The sequence below is a fragment of the Prinia subflava genome, chromosome 2 (assembly GCF_021018805.1).
Source record: "Prinia subflava isolate CZ2003 ecotype Zambia chromosome 2, Cam_Psub_1.2, whole genome shotgun sequence".
In the NCBI taxonomy this organism is placed as follows: Eukaryota; Metazoa; Chordata; class Aves; order Passeriformes; family Cisticolidae; genus Prinia; species Prinia subflava.
In genome coordinates, this window is record NC_086248.1 from 61,221,066 (window position 1) to 61,238,227 (window position 17,162).

Here is a 17,162-nt window from a genome sequence, read left to right on the forward strand (position 1 = left end):
CAGTAAAGAATCTGAATGCTGCATGTTCTCTAGGGTAGTGAAATTGATTTTTGAGTAGTGTCCCAATGGTACACACATTGCTCTTCATAAAGTCCTGGGGAAAACACAGACTAGTGCAGCAAAGGATGTCAGTGGATAAGTGTTGTGGAATATTGTGCAATCACAGCCACTTATCTGCAGTTTAGAGGAATTCAGAAATGTGAAGAACGTGGCCTGCATGCCTGTTGCTCCTGTTTGTTCTCTTGTGAAGCAAAGACGCTGGCCTCTGCTGGAGCCCTGTTGGTGTTGCATGTGACAGGAGTGATGAGGAGCTGTGTCCACCTGGGAGTAACCCTTTTGTAACTCTGTCACTTTCTAGGTAACACTCGGCTGCACTTTCTGGTCCTGGTGACAGGCTGCACGTCGGTGGGAAAAATCCTGGATGCTGAAGTTTACAAAATTACTGCAACAGATTTCTGTCCTCTCCAGGAAGAAACCAAGGAGGACGAGCGCGTTACTGCCTTGAAGAAAATACTGAACTCTGGGATGTTCTATTTCTGCTGGCCTAATGCAGGCTCAAACTTTGACCTGACTGTGCGGGCTCAGAAGCAGGGTGATAACAACTATGAATCTGGTAACTCCTTCTTCTGGTTAGTACTGCATGTTATACCTGAGTCTTCTGTTGTCCCCACCTGTATCTCATTGGTCAGACATTCTCAGGGGGAAAGGAACATGTGCATTTCTAGTGTGTCTCCTTTCATTTCATTGACATGTCCTTTTACAGGGCAGGTGGCTTTCATGAATTCATGGTAACTTGTGTTAAATTAAAATTCATCTGATAGTGAAATGCAATTATAAAATTACATTTTATGCTTCAAAGGGGGGAAATACAAGATATGTATTGCTCATACCACAGAAACATGTCTCTGTGTGTCATGAATAGTTTCCCCTGCAGTCTTTTTTAATAGTTTTCTTTAAAGTTATCTAATAGAAACCTGTGCTTGAACTGTTCATAAATCCCATCATTTGCACCTAAGTATCTGTTATTTTTTAAAAGTATGTGTTTAACATCTGTAGTTTATTGTTTTCAGTAACGTGCCCTAGTTTTTATGTTGAAAACATCAATATTAATATGTTTACAGCTCAGTGCAAAAGTAAGTTGCACAAAAGAAAACTCCCGCAATACACTGTTCTGTGCTTTTTAATTTCTTGTGCTTATAAAGCAAAGAAAAATTATCTGGTATTGTAATAAGTATTGGTTGAGGGGAAAGGGCAAAACACAATGCTGGGTTGATGTTATTCAGTTTGTTTGCTTTGCAAGTTTTGGCATAATTCTTGCATATCTATACCCTCCAACCCACTGCTCCCTTCTTTTTAAACAAAAAGATAGTCACACAGCAGGCATAGCTGTTCTGGAAGTAAATGAGGGTTTGATGTAGGTGGAAAATAACTGGCAGGGTTAAATGTGGATATGCTGCTAGAATGTGCAGTGAGGCTTGTGGCCCAAAGTAGGTGAATATTAAATAAGCAACAAAGTTCATAATGGGGGATAAATTAACACAAGAGAGCAGTTCAGTTAGGCTAAATAATCTCTCCAGCTATGATGTGATTTTGACTGGTAAGATCTGGTGGTTTGAGTTTAAAACTGAAGAAAGATACGTAATAAATACTTGCTTTCGTCTGTGCTAATGATGCATCACTCTCCAAAAGCTCAACAAACATTGTCAAGTCAGACACATGGCAGAAATTAGCTGTATCCCAATTATGAGATCGCTAAAGTGGCAATATCCCACAATAAAGAAACAACATTTAAAACAACTCTTTTTCCCTCTACTGTCTTTTGAAACTTTTCCTCTTGGAAGAAAGGTATGTTAGACCCTTCCTTCTTTGCTGCTTCTGGCTAATCTAGAAGTGAGTTTCCATTCTCCAGTATGTTCTAGAACAGGGAAAAATGGTGACAACATCACATTAAGAGCAAAAAGATGTTCCAAAGAAAATTTATCTTGAGGAAATTAGGTGATATGGGAAATTTCAGACCAAACAATAGATGCTTGAGGAGAGTAAGCAATGAAGTAAATAGTTATACAATGAAAAGTGTAAGATGTCCTTAGTTATAGGACAACACAAACTGCCTGTTTAATGAACTGCAACAACAGAAAAATTCTACTGGAATTTGCCTGAGTGAGGACTTCCTTTGCAAGTAGAACTGGGAGAAGGAGGTGGAACAGATAGCAAAAATTGTTTTAGAGCTGCTTTTTCCGTTACATACTTAGATTAAAAATGTAATAAAGGCTTGCACCCTTTTCAGGTAAATGCTATATTCTAGAAGAACAATTCTTCAGGGGTTTCACTCTTTTACAGATCCTCTGTGGAGCAAGGCATGGTCATAAAAGATATTTTCCTAGCCCTCCTATGTTACTAAAGGCACATTTTGAAACCTGAAATAAAGAAAAACATCATAAGAGAAGAGACTAGTATCATTGTTAACTAGACATTAGCGGTTTCTTGAGTTGTTGATCTTGAAGGTTAGAACAGAGGTTCCTCTTCATTTTAGTAGCACTTTTTGCAGTATCTCCAGTAACTTACAGATCCAGTTCCTGCTTGGAATTTTTTTTTCTGAAAACCCTGGTGTATTTTGAACCAGTTCTTCATCCTGTAGTGGATGCTAAAGTCCAGGCAGTACTCTTCCAAAAAAAAAAAATTAATTAGCTTGACAGCCCTGTAATTTATGAAAAAGATTACAATTACTAGATAGAAATTTCTGGAGCTGAAAGAGGTGAAATTTGCATCTGAATTTTTAAGACAGGTTCAAGATATAAAGACAGCACCTTGTTCGTAGCTGTGTGGTTAAAATTTGCCGTGTTCAGTTCACTGTCGTAGTTCACAACGGTTTCTTTCTGATATTTCCTCGGTTTGGGTAGAGATAAGGTACAGCAGAAAAGGAGTCATAAAACATTAATAGATTAAATTAGTGATTGTTGTCAGGTGGCACCCATGCCCATCTGTTTGTTTTATTCAGTAATGTGTCCGTATGTTGCTGAACCTTTCAGGAACCAGCTATTGCACGTGCCCTTCAAACACTACCAGGTGAACTGCTCTGACTGGCTGCTGAAGGTGGTGTGTGGGGTCGTGGACATCCGCACTGTTTATGCTTCCCACAAGAAGGCCAAAGCCTGCCTCATCTCTCGCATCAGCTGCGAGCGGGCTGGTGTCCGCTTCCACGTCCGAGGGGTCAACGATGATGGACACGTGTCCAACTTTGTTGAGACAGAGCAGGTGAGTGGAGGTATCCGATGGCTTTGCATAATTTAGTCCACTCGTGTTTAATTGGGGCAGAATTTTCAACGAGAATTAAAGGAGCTCAGCAAGTGGTTTTTTTCCAAGAATATTTAAAATATTATTGCATGGCAGATCTGTTCTTGTCCATTTAGCACTTCTTTGCAATCTGCTCTTTTTCTCTCTTTCTGACTTTTTCATTCACACGGTTTTCACTAACGCTTTTCATTTTTTTCCTGAGTGTGAAAGTCTGGCCATTTGATACTTTGGTGAAATGTAGACATGGGGTTTTAAACCATTCAGAAGATGTCTAGCAAAGGTGCTGGGACCTCATCTTTGACTAGTAAAGTTCACTGTCAAATCATCTTTCTCTGGGAAAAAAAAAGTTGAAAAAAAATCTTCTCAGAGTCAGGCAAATTCCAGTTCAACTAATTTTGGAGGAGACTGTTTTTATATTCCCCATTGATTTGTGGGGGTTTCTCTCCAATGTGAGGTAGTATGATGGTTTTTATACATACGTGGTAAAAGCCTTATTTCAAGCTGATGCTGAGACAAATTATGTGTGTGAAATGCATTCAGCAGGCTCCCTTGATTGGCACAGCCAAACAAAACAGAGTCACTTGGTTTTATTGCACATGATTTAGCTTGCTGCCTTGAAAATCAGTAAAAAGCACTGGACCATGGAGAATCTGAAGTCTTCTGTGCCAGCTGAAGTGGGTGCTTTACTCAAGTACAATCACCTTTTCCTTTTTGAACTAAAGTAGTAATTACTAGCAGTCAGAAACATCATACAGAAATGGATCACTGTGTAAAAAGAATAGACAAATGCCTGGTAGTTTTCAACAAAGAACAGAGATTTGCTCCTAGAATTTGGTTTGCATCTTCTGGGCATATCTACAGAGCTGCCTGTATGGTATGGATTGTGTATGTATGTGTCTGTATATGCAGGTGCATGTGCAGTGAAAGTAGATTGCTTATGTGATGCTCATCAGGGGAGCATGAAACAGAGGGCAGCATAGAGGTACTTGAGCTGTGTCACTGAAAGCCTGTGCCTGGTGGCTGAGGTAAGCACCCTCGCTCAAAGGAGCCCACTCTTTTGTGGGCTGACACCACTAGTGTTTCCTCATGGCAGTGTGTGAATGCAGCAGTTCCAACCCAGTGAGCTCCTTCCTGTTCTCCCACTGCATGAGCCAGGCATGCCTTCAAGCACCCGTTTGTCCAAAATCCAGCCATGTTTGGGTACTTTCCACATTTCCTCTAAGAGGTTGTCTTTGTAATACAGCTTTCACCTTTTCACCTGGTTCTGCCTAAAGACCCATGTAGAGCTACCTTAGATTTGACAGTGCTTTGAACCTCAGGAGGATGCCTGGAGGAGTTGCAGACTGGTATTCCCCAGCCTGCTGGTGAGGTTTGGTTCCCAAGAGGTGCTCAAAGCATGCACAATGTTACACGTGTGACTTTCCGCCCAGTGGTCAGAGTTTTTTCTGGGGATGTGGGTGACTTTTTGCTCATGTCTCTCCTTTTCCTGGTTTGCCTGCATTTTCAGTTAGGCTGACAACTTTCCACTCAGTGTTCAGGCTCCCACAAATTCTGCTTGTTGAATGTGAAGCTCTTCCCCTGCAGTGCTTGTGTCTCTAATGTCAGCCTCCAAATTCTCTAATAATTCTCTTGTGTGCCGCTGCGCCAAAGCAATTGCAAGTCAAATCTTGCAACATCTACACCTTTCTAGAAAGTCTCTCAGTGCATTGGGAGATACAGCTATGTCTGCTTACTGAAAAGTGGAACTTTCCCTTGGAACCTGGGAACAGAAGAAGGCAGATCTGCCATTTTAAGTGATACTTGGTACATTTTGCTATTTTAGTTGACTATCTTCTTATGAATATTAGTGCAAAGCCCTAATCCTGTTATGGATTTGAAGAATGTTCTCTTGCTGAAATGCAGGGGAAAGAAAATGTTAGCAAGGGTTGTCAGCTTTTCTTCAGTGAGCCTCACATTTGAGGCACTGCACTTAGCAGTTGACTTATTATCGGAGATGCTTCTACTATCTTGCTCACTAGGTGGGTCAGAAGTAACTCATTTTATTTTGTTATATTCCCGGAGTACATCATGTTATGAATGATTAGCATAAAAAATAAGGTGGCCTTTTCATTTCAGCAGAAAACCTGAGGATTGGCTCCTGGTGAGTGGCAAAACAGTACTTGATTGCTGATGCTTCCTTTAGCTGGGTCTGGGTCAGGCTCTTCATAGGAATTGCTGTGCTTTGTTCCTGTTCAGCCAGATGCTGACATGGGAGAAGATTTTTGAGTGTTTTTTCAAGTGGGTAACCAAAAGTGCAAGAATGAAATGGTTTTAGGGTGAAAGGGTTCAAAATTATAGCAAGAGTTTGCAGTTTTAAAGGGTTTTGTGTTTTTGTTTGGTTTCTAAAACCAAAGAAAAGAAGAAAAAGAAGGCTGCTTTTACTAATGGCGCTAAACTCTAGTTTTACCAAGCTGCATGTCCTAAGAAGGCAAAGTTGGGCTAACCACTAGGATGCCTGAGATCCAGTTCAAGCTGGCATCCCCTTGCCATTAGGAAGGAGTAAGAGTCCAAGCGTAAACTCTCTCCTACTTTCATAGTAAAAGACTGACTAATCTCCTATGAAGTAATATCTTGGCTGAATAACATTTTGTTTCCATTTGCTGCAGCCTGTACAGTATAATGGCATGTTGGCTATGTGCTTTCATGGATAAATAGCACCCTAGGATTCTGAAAACCCAGGACTTTATCCCTCTTTGTAGGAATTGCTTCTAACATTTTTCTGGTTTTAGAAGAGGGAGAAACAATTAATCTTATCTCCAGGCAGCTCTTTTGTGCATAGATGGTATGCTTTTGTCTCCCACTGAGTAGCCTTGTGGCATTTCAGCTCTGCAATGAGTCATTTTTTGTGGGCTCACTTAGCTGTGACTCAGTGTTTGAGAATAAGGGGGAAACAGTAAAATATCTTCACTTTTTCTAGACAACTTCTTGTATATCTTTAAGCTTTTTGATCACTTGGCTTGTGTCTATATGAAGAAAGAAAGTATTATAAGAAACTTGTAAAAACAAAATGAAGGGAAAAGAGGGCAATCCCTTCAATGTGTACTCTCAGATTTGCTTACAAATATTTTGTAGTGGGATGGTAGCCCTTTCTACTTGCATTGTTTGCAGTATTGCACATAATTCTCAAGTCACTTCTAAATCAGTATCTGTTTCTCAGTTGTAGCTTAAATGTTTCTTTCACCTTTTCTTCCTCCCCTAATAATCCTTTGAAGTTGAGACTGTGTTGCATTTGTAATTCTTTTCTTCTGATAGCTTTGAAGAACTAGAAATGCTTTCTTCATTTAGTTTGTGTGCCTGTTACTGTTTACATTTCAGCTCTTCTTGCAGTTATCCTCCAAAGAGTTATGTTAAAATCTTAGTATGTGGATTACAAGGAATAATTCTAACTAACCAAAGACAAATAAATGGTTTCAGTTTTTTCCCCTTCATGGAATTGTTCAGTGAAGAAAATTAAGACCTTGAGAAAGCATTGAAAGGAAATACCATGAATTTGAATTAACCTTCCCTTTCTTCCAATTTCAGAAAAATAAGTCAGGCTTGGATTAAGGAAAATTATCCCTATTTCACAATACCTCCTAGACTGTGCTGAATAGCTCTCCAGGAGAGGAATGGATGCAATCATGTGGTTGATTTATTTTCTGGATCAAGTTTTAGTGTGACCCCAGGCAAGGCAAAAAGGATTATTTTGGCAAACATATCCTTGGGTCCCATGGTCTGAGCTAAAAAGACTCACAGAGAGGTATGTTTAGGCCATCTGCTGTTCGTGCTCTTTGTGTGGCAGAGCTGGGGATCCCCAGATAAGCCATCTGAGTATCCATTTCATCAGGGACTCTGTCTCTGTGTACCCCTTGAGTCTGTAATGAGTTTTGCTGTTTGAAGTTGTGACCGGATGATTATTTGTTTCTAATGAAACTGAGTGATTGAGATTAGTGAATAAATCATTCCAAGCCATAAATGGGCACAGCATGCTGGGATTAGAACACCAGTAGGTTGGCACAGATGTTTGCTTCTTGCCCAGAAGCTTTCTAGCAGTACCTGTGCATGAAGCTTTTTTACCAGGAAAGATCCTTGAATCACATGGGCAAGGTCTGGCAACAGAAGAGAATGAAAAATGTCCCGTTGAACTATCAGTACTGTCACCCTTGATCCTGAATTGGAGAGAGACCACAAAGAGAGTCTGAGACCACAGAAATGGAAAGAAAAACATGGCAAATTCTAACACCAGAGGTCATAGGCCAAGTAATCTATTATTAAGGCAAATAGGTCTTCCACATGGGTTAACTATCCAGTTGCTACAGTGCTGTCTGATGGGAGACTGGTCTGAAAGTTCATGCAGCTGACTGGATTGGACTGTAGTATGGGCCAGAACCCCTGAGATTAATGAAGTAGTCCTCAAGTGTTTTGAGGATTTGATAGGAATGAACATTCTCCCTGGGGTACATAGGCACCAATTTGCTGTCATTTTGGATCTAAGACAAGAGATAAGACTCCACAAAGAGGAATTTAGCAATATGTGTGAATCTTAATGACCAAGTGTTGTCCAAAAAGTAACTGATTGTTGTTGAACTTCTGGAAAAAAACCAGTATGGTCTTCTTGCCCATGAGCAGATGAAAACAGAGGACAGCACGATTCTGGACATAAGGCATTTCACTTTTCTTTCAGTTTCTTTTCTTAAAGAACTGTTCATCTTTTGTCTAGTACCTTAGAATAAGGGAAATGGCTCTACCAGAGGACAGGGTAATAAAGTCAAAACTAGAACAACAACAAAGTGGAACAGATAAGTGCTTGTAGAAAACATGACATTGTGCACAAAAACTGATCAAGGCTGTGAAGAATATGAGAAAAGAAACTGTACTTGTCCATGCATAAGCAACAAAGTTGGAATCTTGTTTATGAGTGTAATTTCAATCTAAATGTATTATCAGTGCTTATGTAAGATTTTAGCAAATAGGGTTTCTTACAGTGTATGTGACTGCTAAGATTATATCCATTCCTGATCTGGAAAGTTGTCTTAAGTCTTTAAACCTGCTCGCTTAACAAGTGTGCTGGTAGGAAGTCTATTGCCACTAATATTGTAAGATAAGAGACATGTGCACTAAAAGGCAGTGTCAGGATCAAGGGTCATGTTCCTTGCAGTGGTGAATGAAGAATAGCGGATATCACTGAAATTAAGGGAAGATTTGCAGAGTTATAATGCTTAATGAAATGGTTAGTCTGTTTAGGAAGGAATGACTGGCAGAAAAGTAATTTTAATGAGTTTCTCATTCATTAAAAAATATTAGGTCTTTTTCCAACTCGCTGGCAGCTTGGAAGAAAATAATTTTGGATCCATCTGGGTCCTGGGAATGAGGTGAAAGGATTGTGAAAGACCAGAGAATTGCTCCAGAGAACAGAATGATGAGCCCTGTAAGTGAACAGGAAAAATAAAAGTACTTTCTTGTGAATGGCTATGTTGGAGAGGCTGTGCTCCCAGTTCAAAAGCGTCATCTAATTTCTAAACACTACATGGCAACATACATAAAAAATATCAGTTTCTTTAAAATGCTCTGCCATCATAGGAGAGTCCTGTATTAGATCTCAGCTTGACAGAGGATGCCCCAGCCCATCACATCAAGGTTTAGGCATCCTGTTTAGGTTAGAGGAATGATCAAATAGTTTGAATATTTTGGTTGTTGTTCAGTTCTCCAAACGGACTCAATGGAGCAGAAAACAGAAGAGGTAATGGGTCAAAACTAGTGAACATAAAATATGAATGACACTTGTGACAAACATCTGTTAACTCACTAATAAGTGGAAGTAGAGCATCTGTTAATGCAGAAATAAATGTTTGGTCAGTATTTTTCTTCTGTATTTGGCAGGAAGAAAGTAGGTTATATATTAATGGTCTGTAACTGAGGAAATGCTTTCCACTTAAATTGTAACTCAGAAGGATGTTAAACTGCAGGTACTGAATTAGAATTACTATCTGTTAATCAGTGAGTCTAGAGATTTGCAGCTGGGTGTCTAAAAGAGATGGTCAAGGAAATACTTGAGCTGTCGGTTTTGCAGTTAGGTCTGGAAACAGGGACTTCTCAGAATGCTGTAAAGAAAATTGATCCTCTGTAGCAAGCTGTTTGAGTGGCCACCTTGTACTTCAGGCAAAGCTTTGCCTGTTGTCATCATGAGATGTTTCATCTCTACTCATTAATTGCTAAGGTGATGATTGTTGTCAAAATTTTAAGTAGGCCAGTGCTGAATCTTTTTTTGCACAGGTTCGGGTCCTGATCTTCATTTAGTGTTAGTCCAGATAATGCTGGGGCTGTGGTAGTGCTATTAATTTGCTTTACCTTGGAATGAGCTTCTATGGGTCCATGGCTGTGAGTGAAAAGAGGATTCAGAGTGTAGAGGTCCCTGGCACGACCAGTCTCAGGGAGAATGTGATAAAGAGGAAGAAGGTGGGGCTGCTTATTCCTCTCGTAGTCCAGCTACAGGAGGAATGAACTCTTCTGAGCACAAATGTACAGAGAAAAGGCACACCAGTTGTTGCCATGGTAATTAGCTCCTGCACTCAGGTGCCAATAATGTTCAGAAAACTTTCCTGGGAGAGCATATTTTAGAGCCACACTACTCAAACTGTGACACAAGGCTTTCTTTGAGCAACCCCTCTCTTCAAGGAGGTTGTGCTAGGATGGAATGTAGCAGAGAAAAGGGTTCTTAATGCTTTGGTGAGAGGCAAAAAGATCGAAATATAGTTTTGAGTCTATGCACTGTGTCCTTCTAGCACTGACATTACGTCCATGATGAAGCCACTTCATTCTTTCATCCTAGTGAAATGGAGACAGTTTTAAGTGTTCTGTAAAAATATGATAAATATTAATTATATGTTTTGTGACCAATTTTATCCAGATACCTCTTCTGTTTTTTACACATGTAGCTCTAAAAACTGTACATTGATAAAGCTTATGAAGATGAGAGATCAAGGTCAGGCACTTTGCCTGAGCCAGCCATTGGCCACATCTAGTGGCAAATCCAAAAAGACCAAACACTTCAAAGCTGTAGAGAAAACCATTTTCATGTTCTATTCTATTTTCAGAGCTACGAGCCAGCTGGCAGCAGCTGTGCCAAATGATACGATGTGGTGAGTGCAGCTACCTGGATAACCTGGATACCATTCCTCCCCGGGGCTGCAGGACAGTCATTGTCATGCATGAGATAACGGAGATGTGTATCATGTGTATCGTGTATCCCCCGTGGAGAGCAGCCAGGATTCCACTGCTAAGTATAGGCCAGAGGAGTGAGCCAGGCTGTGCACAGTTGCTCTGTGGTCAGACTGAATCTGAGGACAGTGCCTTTTATGCTAAGTTGACATAATGTAACACTTTGGTTGGGGACCATGGGCAGGGGAAGGCAAATGGGGAAAATCAATCTTTGTACTTCGTATACATTTGACCCAAAACCAGCTTGTTAACAGTAGTCATAAGAAAACATAAAGGGAGAGTTTGAGGTCTGGTTGGGAGAAAGGAAGTGGAGAATTTGAAACTTCTTGCTGTAAGCCCCCTGGAAAAGAAGTAGATCACATTGCTGTTCACTGTACCTCAGGATGGGAGTGGCAAAGCTGCTGGTTTCAAAGAGTTTTATTTGGATTCTGTGGCAAGGCACAGCACGCAGTGAAATAAGAAATGGTAAATACAGCAGGAGATAAGCTTATCCCCCACCTGACGTTACCCATCATCAGTCACAAGGAGCAATGACATTTTGCACAGTTAAGTTTTGTGAGAGGGATGGCAGGAGAGTATTTGCTTGGTCTTTCCAAGTGTCTCCACCAGTAAATCAAATCCATCTTGACTGGGGGTGAGAGATGTGGTGGTATTTTAAGTTTTCTCTTGTTTCTGGTGAGAAGTGAATTGAATCTGCTGTGATGACACGAAAGCAAATACGTTGTGCTTTGTTCCACTGCCTGTGAGACTATGGAAAAGAGGCTGAGTGGTAAGTGGATACAGGGGATACATGGTTTGCTGTTTTTATCCTTTGAGTTCAGTGTCTTCAACTGTCAGCTGATGAAGGGGCCACAGGCTGATAGACCTAACTGCAGAACCCCTTACCTTTATTTTGTTTTTGCAGACAATTTACTTGGATGATGATGTCTCCTCCTTTGTGCAGCTCAGAGGTTCTGTTCCACTGTTTTGGGAGCAAACAGGGCTTCAGGTAAGCAAATAATCAGAAAGCCTACATTGCTTCTCTCTCTTGCTACTTATAATTTAGAATTAACATAAATTTTTTTTTTATAAAATTAGCTTCAAAGCTCATTCTGTGATAGTGCTGAGCTTTTTCATTTTAGATTTGTCTTGTAGGAAATTCTGTGTGTTTAGATAAACAGAACTATACCAGACAAATGGCTGTAGGTGACTGAAGTTTAACATTTTTGTGTGTTTGAATGCCTCTACAGAGAACTGTTTGTAAGGGACTAACTGTTTGTAATGGACATAATGTTATAAACTGAAGCTTACAGTTATATTTTTATAAGATTTTCAGTTTCATTTGAAGTAACCTATTCCTCTGAAATGCGTGGTTGGCTTGATGATATTGATCTCCACAATACAATTGGAGTATCTAGGGATACCAGTGCTCTATAGGAGCATGCTACCTTGAAGCAAAGTAAAATGTCTGGATGATGTGTTTTTGAGATTTCAGTCAAAAGGGTGATAATAATCTAATTTGATCTTTTGTGAGGCAGAGATGTAGGATTTCATCATGAGATTATTTTATCAAATTTAGTGGGTTACATATGGTCTGTGACTTGCAGTTTATATAAAGTTGTAAGCCCAGATAAGAATCTCCCTAGCACACTTTGCATTCTCTTAACAGAGGGATAAGCTACTGAAATGAGTATGCACATATATTTATGTGTGTTGGTAGAGGAAGTACATCACATAACTGGCTTTTTAAGATACTTTAAAGGTTCCATGATACTTTTTGGATCATTGAACTATGTACTGTTCAGAGGCACTGGATTTAGAGGCACAAAAGGAAATTACTAAAGGATCTCTGTTGTCTGTTAACACCATGTAGTGCAATACTTGCTTCTTTTAATGAAGCAAGTTTGTCCTTGCACAATATGATCGTGCATGTCCTGCCCATGGTGTAGCTGTATCCAGCACTGTTGTTCTGTATGTTACAGAGCCATCAAGCATTCCCTCAAGTATTTTTGGCTAATGGGTAATACCTCTAGTTAAAGAGAAATTTCCATTTTTTAGTAGGCCTGATTTTTTTTGCCTAATCTGGATTAGATTATGTACTCTTACTCCTTGGATGTGAATGTACAGGCGCTGGTGTTAGAAAGAATTGCAGAAACCAACCTCATGAGAAACAAATAAAGATGATGAAGTATAGGAAACAATGCATGATCCTTTACATATTTAGGAGTGTAATTTTTGGAGAGGAAAGAAGTCTTCTGTAATAATGTGGTAACAGTAGCTACCATTCAAAAGGAACTTGAGGCTACTGTGGTTGACATCCATATCGAAAGACCTGTTAGTTTGATGGTACAAAATTTAATCCTTCATATTTTTGAATCACTGTTCTGATACTTTTGGAAGAAGTCAGAATAGCCATGGAACTGGAATCCATAAATGCAGCCCTCTCTACCAAGGGAAGGGCAGTAAGAATGCTAGGCTCACAGAATACTCGTGTGAGGCAGTGTGTGCTGTTTGCAAGAGGAAGCTGGCAAAGAGATGTGATTTGTTTGGCCATAAAAAGATGTGTAGGTATCCCTTTGCTTAATGGTAATAGTGTTTTCACTTGTAATTGTAAATGTTGTCTAATAAAAGCTGGGGCTTTTGTGTTAAGGATATTATGTGTGGGGGTGGTTGGAGTCTGTTAGAGATGTCTGGTGCTCTTAAAAAACTGTTTTTCTCTGAAGGAAAAAGGGAGACATCTAGTGACTTAGGACTCTAGGAGTTTAAGAAGTTTTTTCTCTTTCTTGGTCTTTTGTTTTAGGTTGGTTCCCGCCATTTAAGGCTTAACAGAGGTCTGGAGGCCAATGCACCTGCCTTTGACAGGTAAGTTTCATTCCACTTTGGCATCAACAGAGCAGCCTGGCATGTATCCAAGGTTCCACAACTTTGTCTTCCTGGGAAATCTTGAGATGTGAAATATCTCTCAGATGATGTGGCAAATCGCCTAGGTGTGGCAGTTTATTAAATTGGTTTACTTCATTTAGTCACTTTTTTTGGTGCTTTTTTTCGTCTTGTTTTCAGTGGTAATTGAATTAATGTGGTCTTCCGGCTCATTTCTCTAAAAGTTTTAGAATACGGAGTGATATACAAAAGAAGGCCTTGTGCAAACCTTCGCAAGCCAACAGATGTGAATTTACACAGAATATGTGTGCTTTACCACTCTAACAGAAGTAGTTAAAGAGTAAACACTGCTTTCACTCTGTTCTAGATTTGGCCTTCTCTTTGTTGTTTTACTCCTACACAAAAATAGCTGTGCCTTATTCTGTGACCAGTGTTATATAATGCTATTATGCTGATGTTTTTTATTTTATGCAAAGACTGGCTTGTAAACATTTTTAAACTATTAAGGCTCTGTCAGCTGGAAACTGTAGAAAAAGACATGCATTAGCTTGATTCTTTTGAATGTCTGACTAGGAACTGCTATCTCTAAGGGTGTATTTCTACTGATATCCATGGGAACAGTACCTGAAAAGCACATTAAGAATTTGGTATGTGCAAAATTTTCACCTTATAAGTGCAGGCCAAGTGATTAATTTCTGTTTTGGTTTGGTTTTCGCAGATCAGGTTGTGTGTCGATTTTGAGTGAGACCTCTCTATTACTGCAACTGTTAGCACATAGAACTGTTAATGGTTCTGCAACACTGGAGACCCCAAACAGGGATTAGAATCTAAAGGGACTATGCATCACAGCAGTTTCTGCTCCAGAGGTTCTTGGCCTACATTCTCCAAGCTTTTAAGGTTCTTAAATCCTACTGAATTCCATTGCCTTTGAGACTCTTGGTCTCGTGGCCATCTGGTGCTGTGATAACTTGCCCTGCCAGTGTCCCTAAAGCTCCATCTTTAGAGATTTGCATTCCACAACAGAGATATTTCATGTAAGAGGAACAGTAACTTATTCAGCATCTTTTTGTACTGCCCATGAAATTGAGAGAACCTTGGGAAGGAACAGATTTGTAAGACCTTTTAGCCCTGATCCTAATAGAACTGGTGAATAGCTTTCTCCTAAGAACGGTGAATACATGGACAAACTTGCACTATTCTTCTTTTCTTTGTGCCTGTAAGTTAGATGAATTTAGGGATCTCTCTGCTTACTGATCTGCAAAAGACAGCCCTTTAAAAATGGGCAAGGAATAAATGAGTGCTTATATGGAAAAGTACACTGGAATTTAACAACCCCCTACAGCTTTTCTGAGATGTTAATTTTGCCTATTACATTTCACCATGTGAAAATGGATGGTAATCTTGTTAGATATTTTTTCATCCTCTGTCTCTGTCCCTGAGAAAGCCACAGGGAGTTTTGCTTACAGTATTTAAACAGGCGACTTGAGCTTCAGTAGTTTTGTTGTAAGGAAGCAACACTAGCAGAGAGTGTTGATGCTGGGATCAGAGGGATGCAACTATATGGGATGAGTTGGCCTACTGAGAACTGGTTGCAGAATGAAGAATGCACCAGAAAATATCTTTAGCTGTGTTTCCTAAAGGCAATGCTGATGACTTCTTTCTTTTCCCCCTTCCATGGTCTTCTGTGTAACTTATTTCTGCTTAAAGGATTTAAAGAGTAATGCCAGAAGATGTGTGCTTGCTGTTTTGCTCACACTTTGCCATTACACACTATTTTGCAGTATGTAATAAGTTCTCTTTTTTGTGAGTGTTTTTCTTGTCTATTTCTATCCAGCTTCCTCTTAAATACTACTACAGTGTTGTCTGTACATGATGGAAGTCACCTTTACGATCTAATTCTTTCTTGATGTGCCAGCACATGGTCTGCAGACCATGGATGCCAACTTGAAAAAGATGTATTGAGGGGAGAATGTGTGTTTCCACATCAGGCTGAAAGCTCTTAACTGGAGAGTTCCTGAATGTCAGGCTTTGACATTTTCGTGACATAGACCAAAAAATCCAGCCCACTTTATACTTGTCCTATTTTGTGCTTTTCCTGCAGAATCTGGGCCAGACAACTTGGCTAAAAGGACCTTTGTTCTGATCCAGTGCAACAGTTCTTCAAGCAGTTCTGCTTGATTTGAGTTCAGAGTAAATGTCTCCATGTTGCAGTAGCTCAGAGATATTTGAGCCCTGTCACCCGTGACGTGTGTTTGGACTTCTCTGGCCTTGGCACTGGAGTTGTAGGCCCCATTGCTGCTGCTGACACTTAGTAGTCTCAGCTCTGCAAGATGCCAGGCAATTCCTGTTGAACTGCAATACATCTTCCTCTCTTCTTGTCTTTCCTGTGTAGTTCCCAGGCTAACAGCCAAGAGGTAGGAATGTAAAGGGCAATGTCAAAGCTAACAGTGACATAAAAGATTTGGGGCTTATTTCATAGGACACTTCTTTCTTTAAGTTCAATACAAAATACTGTATCTATCAGTTGTGTACTTTCACCATTTTTACTTTAATAATTGATTGCAAGGAAACTGAGAAAGATGTCTGCAGGTGGTGTGGCTAAGACTTTCTGCTGGATGAAGCAACGAGTGATCTCTACTTTGTATTTTGAAAATGGCAGTAGGCAACATAACTTAGTTTTGTTTAGTACCTATTATGGTTACTTTTGCTGTAGGCATATGATGCTTCTGAAAGAGCAGTATGGAAAACAAGTGATCGTTAACCTATTGGGAAGCAGAGGAGGAGAGGAGGTGCTCAACAGAGCTTTTAAGGTAAAAGCAATAATTTTCATTTTAACCACTGATTTCCCTTGAGCCTCCATGTTCTTCTGTTTTCCTTCTGGCCCAGGAAGTGATGAATAGTATTTCTAAAGAAATTATGTTAACTCTTTACCTCATGCTACATACTGAGAATAGTGCTTCCCGCTTTCATGGCTTAGTTTCCAGCCCTTCCTTTCTGCTTACTTCTTCACACGTTTGCATACATTCTCTTTAACCAAACTTAAAAAGAAATTGCCTGAATACTCCTAAGGATAGTTCACATTTGCAAAAGTGAATCATAGCCAGGTTTGACATTGTATGTAGCCACCTATGTGGTCAGGGGCCCCCTGGAATTGCCAGAGCTGCCTGGAGGCCAGGCCCTGAGCCCCGGTGACTGAGCAGGGTGAGTTAGCATCACTGAGCTGTCGTGCTCTGGTAGTAATGGGAAATAACTGATTGTGTTGGGAATTGGCTGCCTGAGCACCAGATGACAGTTTGTATATGAAGAGAGATTTTCCTGGCCCCTAAGTGTCCCCAGGCACAACTAATACCTGAAAGCAAGGATGTCAGGCATTGCAGAACAAAAGCTGTGCTACTTTTTAGTGTGGTATTCCTTTTAAAACTAGTGTGAATTTAAAGCCACAGATTAGCACTGAGTGGGATTTGCAGCAGTGCTATAACTGCCTGAATCTGGCTGGGGGTTGATGGAAGTCTGCCTCCTTAAGTACCTGTTGCTTTAGCAAACTGACGTAGATACTTTAGAGATTTTGTTCCTAAAACTAATGCTAAGATGATTTAAGTACACACTTATAGTAAGTGCCATGTATATATCTTAGGTAAAGAATGATACCAGCAGTTCTGAGCTGAAACATTTACTGTGTGAAACTAAGCAAAATAAAAATTGTGGTTAAATAATAGTGCCTGATTTCTATCTCTCTCTCTTGCAATAGGAACTATTACAGGGAGTGTCAAGTG

At 40.0% G+C, this 17,162-nt stretch overlaps 1 protein-coding gene across 6 annotated transcripts in view; it reads left to right on the forward strand.

Moving 5' to 3' along the window:
• Positions 1-17,162, forward strand: part of SYNJ2 (synaptojanin 2) — a 64,781-nt gene that overhangs the window by 17,417 nt on the left and 30,202 nt on the right. For 5 of the 6 annotated variants that reach the window (XM_063390187.1, XM_063390190.1, XM_063390188.1 and 2 more), the window contains exons 3-7: positions 359-629; positions 3,030-3,255; positions 11,435-11,518; positions 13,310-13,371; positions 16,103-16,199. In XM_063390187.1, the coding sequence (XP_063246257.1) occupies positions 359-629; positions 3,030-3,255; positions 11,435-11,518; positions 13,310-13,371; positions 16,103-16,199 (740 nt within the window). The remainder of the gene's footprint in view (positions 1-358; positions 630-3,029; positions 3,256-11,434; positions 11,519-13,309; positions 13,372-16,102; positions 16,200-17,162) is intronic. The other variant, XM_063390192.1, reaches the window with a different exon arrangement.